The sequence below is a fragment of the Zingiber officinale genome, chromosome 10A (genome assembly GCF_018446385.1).
Source record: "Zingiber officinale cultivar Zhangliang chromosome 10A, Zo_v1.1, whole genome shotgun sequence".
Classification (NCBI taxonomy): domain Eukaryota; kingdom Viridiplantae; phylum Streptophyta; class Magnoliopsida; order Zingiberales; family Zingiberaceae; genus Zingiber; species Zingiber officinale.
Genome location: NC_056004.1, coordinates 97,527,719 through 97,545,714, shown reverse-complemented (window position 1 = coordinate 97,545,714; position 17,996 = coordinate 97,527,719). Strand labels below are relative to the sequence as shown.

The 17,996-nt window shown below is 37.8% G+C and overlaps 1 protein-coding gene and 1 pseudogene across 8 annotated transcripts in view; one reads left to right on the top strand and one right to left on the bottom strand.

The window, feature by feature from the left end:
- Positions 1-4,153: 4,153 nt before the first annotated feature.
- On the bottom strand, positions 4,154-10,431 carry LOC122026824 (annotated as a pseudogene).
- A 5,253-nt stretch (positions 10,432-15,684) lies between these two features.
- LOC122027295 overlaps positions 15,685-17,996 on the top strand; it is a 76,579-nt gene continuing 74,267 nt past the window's right edge. For 5 of the 8 annotated variants that reach the window (XR_006124350.1, XR_006124349.1, XR_006124348.1 and 2 more), the window contains exons 1-3: positions 15,685-15,796; positions 15,988-16,164; positions 17,736-17,952. Coding sequence is in view for 4 of the 8 variants with exons in the window: in XM_042586226.1 (XP_042442160.1) it covers positions 15,779-15,796; positions 15,988-16,164; positions 17,736-17,952 (412 nt within the window). In the remaining 4 variants the exon portion in view is untranslated. Of the gene's footprint in view, positions 15,883-15,987; positions 16,165-17,735; positions 17,953-17,996 lie in introns of those variants that run through there. The other 3 variants (XM_042586229.1, XM_042586227.1, XM_042586224.1) reach the window with 3 other exon arrangements.

The following is a 17,996-nucleotide window of genomic DNA, read 5'->3' as shown; positions in this document are numbered from 1 at the left end:
TTCGCATTGGCGAGAGCTTTGTGCACCGAGCCGTCCTTAGGAGAGTATAAAAGAGAAGTGAGGATATGGGGGGAACAATTTGATATAATTTGATTGATTATTGATGTAAAATATATATAGTCAGCTATAAATTAATTTGATCTTCAACTCTGCATGACTATATAATTGAAGGAATCTAATAAAACTAGGACAATTATACAATAACGGTTTCTAATGCTTTTTTCCATGGTGTACAGACATCATTGTAGAACTAATTAAATTATCCTAAATATCCTTAAAAATGAAAATAGCTATTTTATATATATATATTTTTAGTCTTTCTTACATGAGAAAGGATGACTTAGCCTTTTTCCAGGTACATATTGATTTCAAGAACTCTAATATAAGAATTGTGGCATGCAATACAGCTTGTACAATCAATGCATTTCTGCATTATCCAAAAGTATATCTCCTACCTGGTTCTTGTAATTAGTTGGGGCAGTCTGTTGCAGTGTATTACTCGCTGCAAACTAGTGAGACCTGCAGCAGTATGACAATGCATTATTACAGAGTACTAAATTCATGTAGAGTTATGAATATGGTTATCGCATGAAAAGAGAGTTTTATATGATGTATAGTCTTCATCTACCAGTGCGAAGCCGGCAAATATGTTGGCCTGAACATGTTTATTAATTAGCCCGTATGATCTCTGTGAAATACACGATGCCTAGTATAGAGGATAACTTAGAAAAATAGAACTGAATATGGATGATTTTTGTATTTCCCTCCTTTTTTTTAATCTGAAGACTCATAAATCGTACACTGGCAACCGACAAATAAGACCTTAGAGTCTATGTATTCTTGAAAACACTAGCAAGTGTCATTTTTTCCATAGTTCAGGTCGATTCTACAATTCAATGCATATGTTTGGTCATTTTTTAGTCTAAATCCACTCTCGTTTCACATGAAAGATCTGAGGGTAAATTTAGAGAATGAAATTGCATTCTATAAATTGTTGTTGTAAGAAAATATGTTGTTTTATTTGTTGTTTGATTGCATTATTTTTAGGCTTTTTGTTCTGCTCAAGCAAAAAAGTCCTAGCATATCTAGATGTTATTTTTAAGAATTCATTGTCACATGTACATGAAAACTGAATGCCAATTCATTTAAATTTATGTCACTTGAAGAAAGCTTTGGCTTGATCGTAGTTCAACATGGAACAAAATAATAATCTCTTAAGTCATTTTTTGCTTGTTGCCCATGTGCTATGTAGTAAGTCGATTGTCTGCCACTTGAAAGGTTGTTTGTGTTCATATTGGTTGTCTTATATTGTTGATGAAGAATCTTAAATTATTTGTGGTACATTTTGTAATGTGTTGATGTGTTACTATAATAAATTGACTTAAGGTAGATCCCTATCGATAATTTGCTACTGAAGTTTGACATGAAGCAATATTTCATTGCTACCAAAATTGTAGTTTCATACAAAAACTACATCGCCAGAAAGGTTTGATTAGAGACAATCTGACTCTTCTTTTTCTCAATCTTAGTTGAAATATTACGAGTGTTCTTCTTGAAGCTGATACTGTTGAATTTGATTTTCTTAAGCTATTTTATTTTATAATTTGTTGTCATCATCATAGCCACGTTTTCCCCAACAATTTGCGATTGGCTACAAGGCAGGTTTATGTTTCAATTTAATCATGTGAACTTGTTAACGTATCTCGCCGAAGTGTCAATTTAAATGTGTATTCAGATTAAAGAAGCAGAAACAGTAAACTTATCACAAGCAACAAGAACTCGAGAACTTGAAGTTCAGCTCCGTAAGGCAGAAGCAGTAACTTAATCAAGTAAGGCAGTTAGTAAGAAAAATATTAAGAGCTAATAACACTAACGAAACCAAAAAATATAATTAGATTAAAAAAATCATAATGCACTATACTAGGATATATGACACAGAGTAGAACTTGAAGAGAAACTCAATAGTCAAGTAGATTGGATGCATAATCATAGATACAACACGGATTGGGTGCATATTCATAGACTCAATCATGATAAGGATCATAAATACTTGGTCAACTAAACTCGTAGATCCAAAATCTATATGCCTTTCTATACTTGATTGGCTAAGCAACTTCTATGTGTGTGTTGCTGCACAAGACGCAATATTGACAGATGAAGTCTGGAACTCATTGTATGCGCCATAAAGATTCATGGGCAATCCTAAGTTCTAGGTGTTATGGAAGGAAACAAGCTGCCTCCTATATTAAGATTTACCTTGAAATCTGCATGTATCATGTTCAAAATTAATAATATTGAAGAAATGTAAAAGATCAAAAAGATAAAAAGTAGAGATTGTATCAATGACAGCAATAAGGTAGAAGAAATGCCTCACTTCATCAAGTGACACTTAACAAGCACAATAACCAATATATAGCATTACTTCTTAACTCAAGCATTTCTGGCTATATGATGAAAGTGTACAGGGCAACTCAAATAAGTTCAAATTAAGTCAAGCTTTCTTAATTAGCTGATGATTATCATAGAAGGCATAGTTTGTTAGAATCATAAAATTAACGATTCACACAAAAAAAATGATAAAGTTCTTATTTATGAATTGGAAGTGGCATACTATGGCAATTTAATTTGATACAAATCTTCTTTATGTGATTCTAAAAATATGAAAGAGAACCCATTAAAAGTTAAATCTATCAGTATATAAATTTAGCTCATTATCCACCTACTATCCACATTAATTTATACCTTTAGCATGCTTGAACTAGTTCGGCATGTTTTTTACATGTAATGCTGAAGAGGAAAGTGGTTTAGTGACAGGTGATCGATCAGAATAGTTTGGCATATATAGTTCTAGCTACTGAATAGCAAGGTCGGCAAAGAAGGATTTGTAAAGCAGAAAAAGCCAGCCCACCTTCCTTGTCACAATCAAGGAAACAAGCCAGGGATCTACACTTGAAGAGCTGTCAGGCAAAGTTTCAAGACTAAAAATGTATTTAATAAGAAAGGAAACCTCTTCTGGCCAAAACCCATATGCATCTTGACCTTATTGGTTTAGTTGCTTCCTTTGACATACCAAACTACTCTTCATAGGATTTACAAGCAACCTGTGCATTGATTAAAATAGTAGCATCGCCATGAAAACTTTCCATTTTGTGTAGTACACAAGTGAAAACAATGACAAATTTATCAAAATAAAATTTACCCTGAAAGACGGTTTGGCAGTCTGAGCTTCATTCTACTCCAGATTTGCTTGGGAAGTGTATCAACTAACGCTAATCTTCCGAGCTTATTTTGTGGAGCTCCAGTAAGTATAGTTTTAAGACTTTCAGTCTCAGCTCTCCATGCTGTTTCAAGTGAACTTTCAGATCCAATAGATCAATGCTGCCTGTGCCGAAGCAATAGAAACAGATTGACCAATCAGAGCAACCCAAGGAATATCTGCAGTAGAGGTGGCCCTGAGACAAAAGAAGAGCTTGAACTGCTGCAAGACTTTTCTGGTCCCCAGCAGCTTGATCAATTTTGAAACTGAGATTAAATACAATTTCACAATTAGAAATAGGAATTTGCAATGGAATCATCCATTGATCTCTGGCCTTACACTTGGAAGATCTACTAATTTTAAAGATGGAGCTGGTGAGGAGATAAAAAATAGTGAGTATAACTAAAGCTTCATAAATAAGAACTACAAAACTGCAAACAAACAAGAAGAAAAGACAGGAAAAGAAAAAGGTAAAACCTGTACTCATCTGCTCGGCCCTTTCTGGAACCTTGAACTCGAGCTATGCAAATTGTGATTGTAAATAAATCAAAAATGCTATTGCATAGATTTATGTTCTTACTTGCAGAGGCTGTTGGGATTTGCTGTCTATTTGCAAAACAATTGATTTAGTGCCAAGTGAACTATCTCTTTGCAGATCAATACTGATAGGGGCTCGAGTAGCACCATTCTCTCCAGTGGGCTGCAAGCAATTAAAACCAATTTAACTGGCATAAATCCAGAGAAAACATACAACATATTAGAAATGCAATTCCAAATTAGTTGATTTTTGTGCATTAAAGTATAACTAATTTATACCATCGCATCTCTGTTATATATTACAGAAGCTGTAAATACGGCTAAAAACAAGCAACAGAAGTAAACAGAAGCTATTGAATATGATCAAATGTCAATTCATATTGATAATCCTATGTTTATGGTTTGGGAAATAAAATAGTATGGGATCACATAGACGTGGCGCCTCCACTTTGCAAGGTGAGTGGGCCCCACCAGGCTCTTTGAACATGAGAGAGGTGTGGATCCCATTCTCCACGACGGCGTCCTGGTCAAGAATGGTGATGAGGTGGCAGTGTCGGTTGGTGCTGAGTCGGTGCGCCACCACCACGCTGGTCTGCCCCACCATCAGACGCTCCAGAGCCGCCTCCTCCGACTGGCTGTCAAACGCGCTCTTCGCTTCGTCTAGCAGCAGGATCGTTGGGTCCTTCAGGATCGCCCGCGCGATGGTGATCCGCTGCTTCTGACCGTCGGAGAGCTGCAATCCCTGGTCGTCACACTGCGTCTCATACCCATCCATTAGCAAGCTGATGAACTCGTGTGCGTTCGCCGCCCGTGCTGCCGCCTCGATCTCTGCGGGTGTCTTTTCACCGTTACTCCCGTACGTGATGTTCTTGCGGATGCTTCCGACGAACAACGTCGGCTCTTGGCCCACCATGCCAATGTGCTTTCTTAACGCCCAGAGGTTATATGACTTGGAGGATCCTGCCGTCGATCTTGACCGTCCCTCTGACCAGGTCGTAGAACCTATGGATGCGCCCGATGATGGTCGACTTTCTGGAGCCGCTCTGCCCGACGAGCGCCGTTGACTTACAGGCCTCGATTCTGAGCGAGAAGGCTCGTAAGATGACCACGTCGCGGCGCGCCGGGTAGGCGAAGTTGACTCCATGGATTTCAATGTCACCGACAATCAGCTCGAGACAGTGGTCGTCCAAGTCGTTGGGCTCGATGGCTGTGACACAGTCGAGCACGACAAAAATGGAGGCAATGGCGTCGACACCTGTAGCGAGGTCGGTGGTCATGCTGTCGGCTTCACCGATGATGCGGCCGGTGGAGACAAGGATGATGAAGGTCTGAAATAAAGCTTTAGCGGATATGAATCCGCCAGCGATCAATTTACCTCCGTACCAAAAATCTAGAGCCCATGTGCAAATCATGAGACTCTGGGAGAAAGCCATTCTGGCGCCGGCAAACCACGACTGCCGGACGCACTCTCGGCGGGGCCCGGCTTGTGCCTCCTCGAACATGTGTAAAATGCGTTCTTGTGAGGAGAAGGCAGTGATGGTGCGGAGATTGGCGATGGCATCCGCCGCAAGCTTGCTGCTGTCAATCTGGCTTTTGACGGCCTTGGAGGAGAGACGCTTGAGGAGGACACGGCGGGAGTAGAAGCAGAGTATGATGATGGGCTGGACGACGATCATGACGAGGGCCAGTCGCCAGGCAATGACGAGCCCCATGGTGAAGGAGATGGCCACGGCAGAGGCGGTCTGGATTATGAGGGCCATCTGATCGCCGACGAGGGAGCGGACGACGTTGGCGTCGTTGGCGAAGCGGGCGCAGATGGCGCCAGTGGAGTTCTCCTCCTGATCAAACCAGCCAACCTCGAAAGTGAGGATCTTGGACAGCATCCGCAAGCGGACGCACTTGGTGAGATATTCTCCCATCGCACCGAAGTTATAGTGCTGCTCGATGTTGAGGATAAATGAGAGCAAGGAGAGGGCAAGGAAGACGAAGGAGTAGGTCCGTGTCTTGTTCTTGATCTCCTCATGGTCCTCGAGGAAAAAAACAGATATCATACTGCCCAGGGCATAGGAATAGGTAGTCCGGATAGCACTGAACACGATGGTGCTGGCGCTGCCCTGCAGCGCCTGCCGCCACTCCGGCGCGTTCAGCTGCAGTAGCCGCCGAAAGGATGGCACCGGTAGCCTCGGCATCCCGGTGCTATCATCGACGTTCTCTTCCGGTGATGCCAACGTTATGGAGCGGTCGGAGCTGTTGGGACTGGCGGCAGAGAAGCGGGAGTTCACGCTGCTGCTGATGCCCAATTGCACGGTGTCGGAGCTGGTCTCTCCTTCGGGGAGGTGGGCGGTGGTCCGCTGGAGGCAGACGAGTGAGGAGTAGAGGCCGTCGGAGCGGTTAATGAGGTGATCATCAGACCCAATCTCCAAGACGCAACCGTCCTGCACAACGGCGATGACATCGGCGTGGCGATTGGTGGAGAGGCGGCGGGCGATGACGATCGCTGTGCGGCCGACAGAGGCGAGGTCGAGGGCCTCCTGGACGATGCACTCCGACTCGGAATCGAGGGCGCTGGTGGCCTCGTCGAGCAGGAGGATCTTAGGCGACTTCAACACCGCCCTGGCGATGGCGATTCTCTGTTTCTGGCCACCGGACATATGCGCTCCTCTTTCTCCCACTTGCACACACCATTCTTTCCAGCATCACCTGACTTGACCAAATAAAAAACACACATCTTACCTTCGTGTCGTATCCCTGAGGAAGTAGCGAGATGAAACTATGGGCATTGACAGCCATGGTGGCGCCCACCACCTCCTCCATAGTGGCGTCTTCCTTCCCAAAGAGTATATTCTCTTTAATTGTGGTGGCAAACAGAGCGGGCTCTTGGCTGACTAGCCCTATCTGTGATCTCAACCATTTGAGCTGCAACCTCTTGATTTATGTCCCGTCAAGCAAAATCTCGCCGGCGAGCGGGTCGTAGAACCGCTCAAGCAGCGCAATCACCGTCAACTTTCCTGACCCGCTGCCTCCCACCAACACCACAGTCCGCCCTGCTGGCACATTGAGGTTGAAGTCCCGGAATATGTAGTTGTCCGACCTGGAAGGGTATGCGAACTCCACGTTTCTGAACTCCACATCCCCGGACTAGTTCTCTAGAACTTCTCCATTCGAGTTGCCAGAGTCTATCTTCGGCACTCGCCGGATCACCTCCAAGATGCGTTCACCAGCGGAGATCGCCTTAGAGAAATACTTCAAATTGGAGAGCCTCGAGCTGAGTGCCCTGTCCCAATAAACTTTGTTAGAGGAAAGGAGAGGAGAGGAGAGAAGGGAAGAAAAAGAAAATTGAGAATTTACAAGCCGCCGAAGATGATTGAGTTGCTGACAACGAAGACGGTGCCGCCCTTGCCGCCGTTATACATGACAATGCAGCTGCCGAACCAAACTAAGAAGGCCATAATGGCAAAGATGATGCCATTGTTGCCGATGACCAGTCTCTTCGTGAGGCCCTGGCGGAGACCGAGCTTGACGGAGTCATCAAGCGTGGCAGAAAACTTGCCTATGGTGCGCTCCTCCTCCACAAAAGAGTAAACGGTGCGGATGGAGGAAACACACTGCTCCACCACCGTGCAAGCCTTTTAGTACTCCCTCCGCATCTTCCGAGCGAGCTCCATGAGGATGCGGCCGTACAGGATGCTGGGATGACGAGTAGCACCGCTGTAGGTGATCCCACCAGCGCCACGCCACATCATGGAAAATCCTCCCACGTAGCATCCGACGAAGGTGGCGCAGTTCATTATGAAGTTGGGCACCTTCTCGCTTAAGCAGTCTTGTATGACGAGGCTGTCACTGGTGATGCTGGTAATGACTTCACTGCTGGTGTCGGCGTTGAGGTCGAAATATTCAACATCCTGCCAGAGAACCGCTGTAAGATACAACGCTCGCATCCGCGACGCCTGCCACTCCCCTGTTCTCGACCAACAGTAACCCTCTGCCCAATGATCCAATCAATTAAAATCAACAATAAATTAAATTAAATAATCAATTCTATCAAATCAATAAACCTTACCCATGAACGATGCTAAGAAGCTACCGCCGGCCAGATACACCAAGTAGATTACGTTACGTTATGGACAGAAAGCAGCTTAGAACTAAAGAGTAATGAAAAACTACTATCAGATATGAATAGGAATAATTTGTACCTCGTTAACCGCTTCGATGGAACCCTGACCCATTTCGTTGAAGATGACATGGGCGAACATGAAAACGGCTGGTATTGCTAACCCATCGCCGACGGCGCCGACGAATCCCAGAATCATCAGCAGCGTGTCAACCATGTCCCCATGAAAGAAGTGAAGACTGGAGAGCTCATTTTGACCGACGTAAAACAACAGGTACTCTGAAACTGACGAGAACAAAAGCGGTACTGAGAAACTTGGGAGAAAGAAACTTATCAAGAAGAAGAAGATAATGGACAATGGATACTAAAAACTTATCAGAAAAATTCACGGAGAAGGTACAGAGGAGAAGAAGAAGATCGATGGGAGATGTCGCAGCAGCTTGCGAGGAAGGCTCTTGATCGAGAGACGGTCGCCTTGGGAAGCAGATGACTCTCTCAACCGAAGGGAAGAAGAAGATCGAGAGACGGTCGCCTTGGGAAGCAGAGAACTCTCTCAACCGAAGGGAAGAAGAAGATCGAGAGACGATCACCTTGGGGAAGCAGCTCGGAGAACTCTCTCGAGAAAAGAAGATCGATGGTCGCGCTTGGAAGCAGCGAGGAAGCGGAAGAGAAATGGAGGACGCGCTGAAATATAAAAATGGAAGTCACAACCTATTCATGTGACGGGCTCGAGCTCAGAACGGAAATCGGGTGCAAGGGGCAACAGCACGAGGGTACGTTAAAAATATTTTAAGTGGAGGGGGTAAAGAGTTAGAGAATAAGGTAATTTGTATAAATCAAATGTGAAATAAATTATATTTCAAAAATATAACTAAATGCATATTTAAAAAAATAGTAGTATTTAAGAAGGCTGTATATGTTTTTTAAAATATTTTTTCTATTAAAAATAGATATAAAAAATTATCGAGTATAAAATTAAATCATGCCTATGATCTCCTAGGTGATTGTTGAAAATATATATAATATTACTATTTGAAGACAGAAAAAAGGTACCAACCTTGGGAGAGAGATTCCCAACATATAAATTTGTTGTTTGTGGATCTCCATCATCAAATGAACCTGGAAACTTGCCGCTAGGATCAAAATCATCTGGCAACTCATCAAAATGGCTAACAGGCTGAAGAAAATAGTCAACCCAATCAAGCATGATACCCATATACACAACACAATGTAACATGTAATATGAACTATACAAATATATGTCCAATATTCATAATGAATCCTCCACTAGACCAACTCGCCCTGTAATTACTGCTTTCTTTATATTAATCTTGACCTGCACATGTTTGTGATTAATAAAAAAAAGAGAGAAATTTGTTTTTTTTATATATTAATCTTGACCTACACATGTTTGTGATTAATATAGAGGAAAATAGACTGTGCTAGCGTTCCTTTAGCATGAAGCTTGCAGTTAACAGTGGAATTGACCCCTTTCCCTTGTTACATTCTTTATAGCAAATAAGAGAAATTTGGCTGCTTTCCTCTGCCTCCATTTTTCATTCCTCCCATTTCGCATCTCGCCATTTCAAATACAGTGTAGAAGACAATTTATGATTCTATACATAATTCACAAGAAACACAAGAGAATAATTCTCTAGATATTTATCAAAATTAAATAAAATGTTTACAAAAAATACTGTTATATACCAAACAACATTATACAATTTGGCAGACACATGACTACATGAGGGAATTCCAAAGGATTTATATTTGGCACAAGTCAGAAAGTTAAGAGAATTGTTTTGCATCAATAAACATTGGAATGAGTTTGGTAGGAACTGGATTTGGCTTGTTAGAATTAAGATGAGCAGGTGCCTTCAAACTTGTAGTGACACATCATAATCTTTGAAATTAGGAATAAATGCAGTTTGTAAAATTTAGTATCGCTTGAACTTTTAAATAGACCATCAAGATTTAAGCAGGAGTATGCCTGTTGCTGAAGAACTGAGTCCGCACAAGCAGTCGATCAATAAGTGAAAGTTTGACGTCGCCATTATGCTACTCCACGAATAAATATATTTGTGATATCCCACTAAAAAAGCTTTTTCTTTGTTCAGAACTCCACACATGATGGAATCCAATGAACTAAATGGCAAAATCCAACATGTTGATCATTAAAATTTCCAGTATAATCTCTCTAACCACTTGTTTTCAAGATAATAAGTGAAAGATATGATGTTCCTCACAGAAGCTACAATCTTATCGGTAAAACCATGCATTGTAAAAAGTGTCATTAAGAAATGGCAAAAGAATTTGGAGATTCATTGTCCTGAAACTATGACTGCCAACTCATACTAACCTTTTCCTCAAGTTCTCTTCCATGAGATGGAGGTGGCAGAAAAGATGGCACATACCTGTCAAAGAATAATGACACCAAGAATACATTTGATACACAACTATAGGTCCTTGTACAATGTGATGACAAGAACTTAGCAATGCCACACAATAAACATACATACAATGTCATCTTTTAAAGTAGTAAACGCTAAAGACAGTAGATAATCATTAGTTTAGAAAGGTTTGTGGCCATGCTCAATTAGTGTCGTATTCATCTGTTTCTGATGGGTCATGAAAAGGAAGCAGCTGGAATCAAAGAGAGGGAGACAAAGTGATGATGGATACCTTTTTCTCTTGTATCTTCTGACGTAACCTTTCCCTTATGCTTTTATATTTCTATAAACCTAACTTATTTTTGAATCTTAATGGGCACCCAATTGATGGTCTAACTGCTGGATACATCTATTTCCAAAGCAGGGCTGACACAAGGCATAGGCTTTAATGGCCTATGTCTAGGACTCCTATTATATTAGGGCCCACTAGATTTCATATATATATATATATATATATATATATATAAAATATTAATTTAAAAATATATGAAGTTGTATATTAAATATTTAAAATTATGGCTAAAGTAAATTTAGTTCAGATTTATTTTCATTGGTAATTTTAATTTTTTTACTTGTCAAATTATATTTAGTGAGTAATTTTAAATTTTTTAGATTTAATCAATAATTTTAAATTTTTAATAGATTAAAGTCTAGATCGTTTTTATTTTTTTTCTCTTGTTAAATTTAATTGATAATTTTAATTTCTTATAATTAAAATTAGATTTGGTTGATAATTTATTTTTATTTTTTTATTAAAATTTAATTAGTAATTGTTAATTTTTTACTGGTAATAATTTAATTTACTAATCAAAATTAAGTTTTGTTAGTAAATTAAAAATATTTATTAGTTATACTTAATTGATATATTTTTTATAAAAATTTAATATTACACTATTATTTTTTTCTAATTTTTTTTCTATCTACTCCTTCGTTATCATTTTTTAAAAAATTTATTTTTCTTTCAATTTGTTAATAATTCGTCGTTGATGTTTATTAGCTAACTATTTTTGGTTAAATAATTTTTTTTAATAATTTATCAAAGTTAAAATTGATAAAAAAATTGTTTGGTTTACAAATCGCCTTCCAATACGGGATTTCAAGAAAGAGTCTATTTTATGTAGTAACTATATCTAGTACTTGAACCTATTTCTCTAGGTTACACACAATAATTACTATTGTTTTAAGATTTTCTTTCCTCAAAGTTAAAATTGATTGATAATGTTTTTTAAATAGCAATTAAAATGTATATTAATAATATTATAATAATTTATTACTCGTTTCCAAATTAGTAATAACAGGCGAAGGTACTCTGAAACTGACGAGAACAAAAGCGGTAACTTGGGAGAAAGAAACTTATCAAGAAGAAGAAGATAATGAACAATGGATACTAAAAATTTATCAGAGAAACTCACGGAGAAAGTACAGAGGAGAAGAAGAAGATCGATGGGAGATGTCGGGTGAGCATTCGGTTAATTCGGTTAATTTGATATTAATTTTGTGTAAATTCTTTTTATTGTTATTTTAAACAAATTTAGTTAATTCGATATTAACTGAAATAACTAATTTGGATAATTCAATTTTAGTAAAACTTTGATTTGATTCGGTTAGCCAACACTAAATCGGTTTTCGATTAATTCGGTTAATTTATGGACCGAATTAACTGAATGTTCACCTCTTCTCGGCAGCTCAGGAGGAAGGCTCTAGATCGAGAGACGGTCGCCTTGGGAAGCAAAGAACTCTCTCAACCGAAGGGAAACAGAAGTCCGAGAGACGGTCGCCTTGGGGAAGCAGCTTGGAGAACTCTCTCAAGAAAAGAAGATCGATGGTCGCACTTGGGAAGCAGCGAGGAGGCGGAAGAGAAATGGAGGGCGCGATGAAATATAAAAATGGAAATCACAACCTAATCATGTGACGGGCTCGAGCTCAGAACGGAAATCGGGTGCAAGGGGCAACAACGCGAGGGTCTGCGTTAAGAATATCTTAAGTGGAGAGGGTAAAGAGTCAGAGAATAAGGTTATTTGTATAAATCAAATATGAAATAAATTATATTTCAAAAATATAACTAAATGCATATTTAAAAAAAAAATAGTATTTAAGAAGTCTGCATATGTTTTTTAAAATATTTTTTCTATTAAAAATACATATAAAAAATTATCGAGTATAAAATTAACATAAATGATCATGCCTATGATCTCCTAAGTAATTGTTGTCCTTTGCCGCATGAAATCTAGCCGCACAATTAACAACTATTTTTTAATAAATCAATTAATTTTTATTAAAAAGTTTTACTTGTTTTTTTTCAAAAAAAAACAATCGAGTAATTTGATTACTCTTCAACTTAACATAATTAGACGAGCTTCAAATTTTAGATATTTTATCTACATTTCTGAATACTTAAAAAAACAAAATTTTATATTTTTTTTAAATGGACGTGCTTATTTTGGATTATGCCCCTCCCTTTTTAACTTTAAATTAAAGAAAAAATAGAATTCTTTATTTAAACTTAACTGAATAAATAAAAAAATTAATAACTTAATTATTTATCAAATAATTTTATACAAAAGTTGATGATCCGAAAAAAAAACTTTTTTAAAATTTATTTTGTATTGTGAATAGTGATTACTGCCCTTCATTACAAGAGAATTATTTTTTTTATATTATATATAATATATATAACTTCGGCATGATAGTATTTTACCGATAATATTTCGGTATATCAAAATTTCGGTATACCGAAATGTCGGTACAATATCGGTATCATTTCTTAGAATGTCGATTTTTTTGGTAGATATACGGTATTCGATTTTGGGTACGGTATACCGTACCGACTCAGTCCTAGTCAAATCCTCTGCAATCATATCATAAATATTTACAGGGAAGTCACTTGAAAGGTTCAAAGACATTATATTTAGCATGATTAATAGAGAGCGCAATAAGGTCTCCTCATGTAGAGACAGATTGAACGCAATTAGTGCTGGTGTTCTTTGTCGAATACGTTTAACAAAGGTCCAGATTGATTGATTGAAATAAGTTTCGACAAACAAATATATATATTTTTCTCTTTCCATCACAATATTGCAAGTGAGAACATCATAAGTTTCTCCTTCCACCACAATGTTGCAAGTGAGAACATCATAAGTTTCTTTTTCCATCACAATAGATGCACTATACCCTTCAGGAAAATTTTAGTGTTCCTGTAAAAGTTTGGTGCTACTCTCAATTTGGCTTAAGCACTTGTGTTCTTCTCAAGATGATCATTACCTTCCAGCTTAAGTTTATCCCTTTACTCTCAAAATCACTAAAATTTAAAATTCTTGGTGAACCCGATAGATTCATATTCTCAATTTTTTCCCACCAATTAGAGACATGCAGGCATTTTGATTTGAAAATATGATAATCTCAATTAGCCTCATTGCTATCCCTAGGATGACCGACCCAATGTCACGGAAATTTGCCACCAACCATCATGATAAATCGGAAAACGCACGTGACGGCCAGTCTAGAAGTCCAACATCCTTTGATTACGCCCTTCATTTGAAGAAAAAAATTCCTACAAATACATCGTAGCTAGGATTCGAACCATGTATATATAAGTGACAACTTGAATATCCTACCGCGACACTATGGCACCAGAGACACATTTTGATTTGAAAATGCACAAAGAGGTGGAGGGTTAATCATAGATGATGGAACAGTAGTCAAAAGAAAGTTTGATAGTGGAACAAAGAATTTACCTTTTCCTAACTGAATAAATATTTAAAATTAAATGACTTCTAGATAAATTACTCTAGCACTAAAATATATATACTGTTATATGTTGGTTACAAGGGATCACACTACAATGATCAACAAAGATCAATAGTGTAAACTAGAGAGAAAAAAAAGGGTACACTGTTAGCAAGGAAAAAAGAGAAAAAGACAGTTGATGTCTCCATTGTACACCAAACAAATGGACAATTGAGAAAATTTACAATTCAAAAGGGAAAAAAAATGGAACGAACAATGGAATTTTATTATTACTTCTCTCCAGGAAAATGATGTAGAAATTAATGGTCCTATTAACCACTCGCCAGCGTAAATTCATATCAAACAAAAGAGTTTAATAGTTTACAGAAAACTTTCACAAAAATATGATCTAGAAGAAAATACAATTTCTTAACCAGCTTACCTGATTAACTTTTCTTGCTTCCTTAATCATTTGTAGTATCAGATAAACCAAATTCGAATTCAAGTTGTCGACGATAAACTGCTACCTTCCTATCTATTTCTTCAGCACTACGGAGACCTTGTTCCTCAAGAGATTCACGGTACTCCTAAACTGCAAACTACAAGTGTCTACGATTCTGCTGTATAGATATTGTTCCTTCATTGAACTTGATGCAAAGCTATATCTATTACTTAGTAATATTCAAATCTCTTAGCTCGCCCTTTTTACATTAACTGGGTTTGCTTTTATCTCCCTTAAGCCCATACAAGTTCAACTCTAATCAATTTATTAAGCCCAACTATAGAATCTATTTACTGTTGAACAGATTTGTACCATTTAAACTATTTTATTAGCCTAACTTTTTATTACTATCTACAGGAGGTCCTCGGAGTTCCTTAGCCGTTTTAGTTGCATAGTAGCCATTTTAACTCACTCAAAAAATTATATATATATTTTTTTTATAAAAAACTTTTAATTAAAATGATTTATTATCAAAAAAATATTATAGTAAGCTTTAAAAATAATAATCCCTGTGATGCTGCAGAAGGGATGACAATTCTAAAAATATTAATGCACAGATAGATTCACGAGTATTTTTCAATTACTTTAGTGGACGGTAGAAATTTTTTATATGACCAAGTTGAACTCCTCCAAAATTAATAGGTTCAAAAAAAATAGATATCTAGATTAAAAAAATAACATTCTAATAATTATTAGCTAATTGTTACAACTATTATAGTAACCATTTAAAATAATTTTAATTTTTATAGCGATTTTAATATTTTTAAAATACTTTTAATAAAAATTAAATAATATGATCAAACTATTAAAAAGTTTCTATATAAGCTGTTTGATGTATAGCATTTTTTATTAAATTAAATAAAAATTAATTTAATTTTAATAGTTCATCCTTTTTATTTCTGCACAATACAAATTCCGTGAATGGACATGATTTTGTCAAAATTAAGGGTTAAAATTATAAAAAAATCTATTTTAAGAAGGCCAGAAGGGTATATTAGTAAATGAGTCAACCAACTCGAGGAAGTAAGCCAATCGGCAATAGGGCGAACAGAACGGCGGGAAAATTAACAAAAAAATCCCTGAGGATTAACGAAATGGCACTTACGGAACCACTTCCGCTTCCTCTTTTTTCCCTTTGTTTTTCCTTTCCCTTCCACCGCTCGTCTCAACCGCCAACCACCCCCGTTCTCTCCGCCATGGCCGGCGACGCCGAGGTAATGGGAAGGACCGGAAAGCATCCTGATCCTTCGATTTCTCATCCTTCACTTCATCGCTCGTATTCTTTCTCGCTCCGCTCGCGGTTCCCCACTTTTCTCGATGTTTACACTGTTGTCGGCGTCATCTTGTTCGTTCCTTTCATCGCCTCTGACGGTGCGTGTTTCTTGCTTTCTTACATCGTAATCAGAGAATGGCGGTGCTCAAGAGGGCGTACGCGGACGCCATCCTGAACACGACGAAGGAGTCGGCCGTCAGGATTTTGGCGGCGGAACGCCGGACGCTACAGTGGAAGCAGAGCTCGTCGTTCGTCAAGGAAGATTCTGTTGCCCTAATTCTTCGACTCAAGGCTCTCATGGACTCTAGGGTAATTGTTTTTGTTTACGATCTAACCCCAATTTTTATTTATTTATTTAATTTTGTGCGAAAGCTGGAATCTTTTTCCCTCCATTGTTTGTTCTAATCTATTGTGCCCGGCGAAATTAGTTGTTGTTATTTGGATTGCTACGTTTTGGTTGGAAGGATGTTACAAGCTGCCTAACCTCCTTGTTAGCCCCCTGCAAGTAGGGTTTATTCATGAAAGAACTATTCAACTGTTCTTTCTTCTGATCCCAGATTAACTTTTAAAAAATTCTGATCCAACTGCTGTTCGAGCAGTATTCTTTGTCATTGATAGCAACATGTTCTATTGTTGTCTGAATATGCCTTTTTTATTTATCTGAAGACTCATAAATCGTACACTGTCAACGGACAAATAAGACTACATTGGAGTCTATATATATTCTTGAAAACACTTGTGTCATTTGTTTACATAGTTCAGATTGATTCTACACTCAAATGCATATGTCTGATCATTTTTTAGTCTAAATCCAGTCTCGTTTTACATGAAAGATCTGAGCATAAATTAAGAGAATGAAACTGCATTTCTGTAAATTATTGTTGTAAGAAAGAATGCTGTTTTATTTGTTGTTTGATTGCATTTTACAGCTTTTGTTCTGCTCAAGCAAAAAAGTCTTTTCGTAGCATATCTAGATGTTATTTTTGATAATTCATGTCTACTATAAATGAAAAGCCGAATGTCAATTTATTTATATTTATATGTCAGTTGAAGAAAACATTGGCTTGATGATTGGCGGTTCAACATGGAACAAAATAATAATCTCGTAGTCATTTTTTTGCTTGTTGCCTGAGTGCCATGTAGTGGGTCGATTGTCAGCCACTTGAAAACGCCTTTTGCAATCTTGGCACAAACGTTCCCAAGCGATCTCTCCTTCACATTTTCGACCTTGAAAGTGTAATGAAAGAGGCAATGATATATATTAACCATGCGTGATAACACAGAGTTCATGTCAAGGTAGATTTAAGCTCTCTGAAGGCCACATAATATGCTCTAATAAGCGCTTAATCCTTTTCAATTAGACATAATGTAATTGTATAAATGCAAAGTTTGTGTTCTTATCAGTTGTCTTCTATTGTTGATGAAGAATCCTAACGTATTTTTGGTACATTTTTGTAAAGAGTTGATGTGTCACTATAATAACTTATGCTCTGATGGTATATCTGCAAACCATTTTGAGTGGCTACCCTAACGATAATTTCTACTGAAGTTTGATATGAAGCAATATTTTGTTGCTACCAAAATTGTAGTTTCATACAAAAACTACATTGCCAGAAAGGTTTGATTGGAGACAATGTGACTCTTTTTGTTCAATCTTAGTACAAATATTACGAGTGTTCTTCTTGAAGCTAATACTGTTGAATTTGATTTCCTTAAACTATTTTATTTTGTAATTTGTCATCATCATCGTAGCCACCTTTTTCCCAACTATTTGCGATTTGGCTATAACAATTTTGTCCCCCTTTCGAATTCTATAAGACAGGTTAAAGTTGAACTTGTTAGCGTATCTCGCTGAAGTATCAATTTAAATGTGTATTCAGATTAAAGAGACAGAATCAGTAAACTTATCACAAGCAACAAAAATTCGAGAGCTTGAAGTTCAGCTCCGCGAGGCGAACCATACAATTCGTCGTTTAAATTCTAAACTGCAGCAAGTTAGTTCTGAACTGGAGAATCAGAAGAGTGATAAAAGTGAGTCTCTACAAGGTAAGGACACAGATGATCGCATCAGTTTGCAGAAAAATAACCCTGATGAAGGTAATATATCTGGCCTCAGTTTTGTAGCTGTGTGTTCTCTAAAT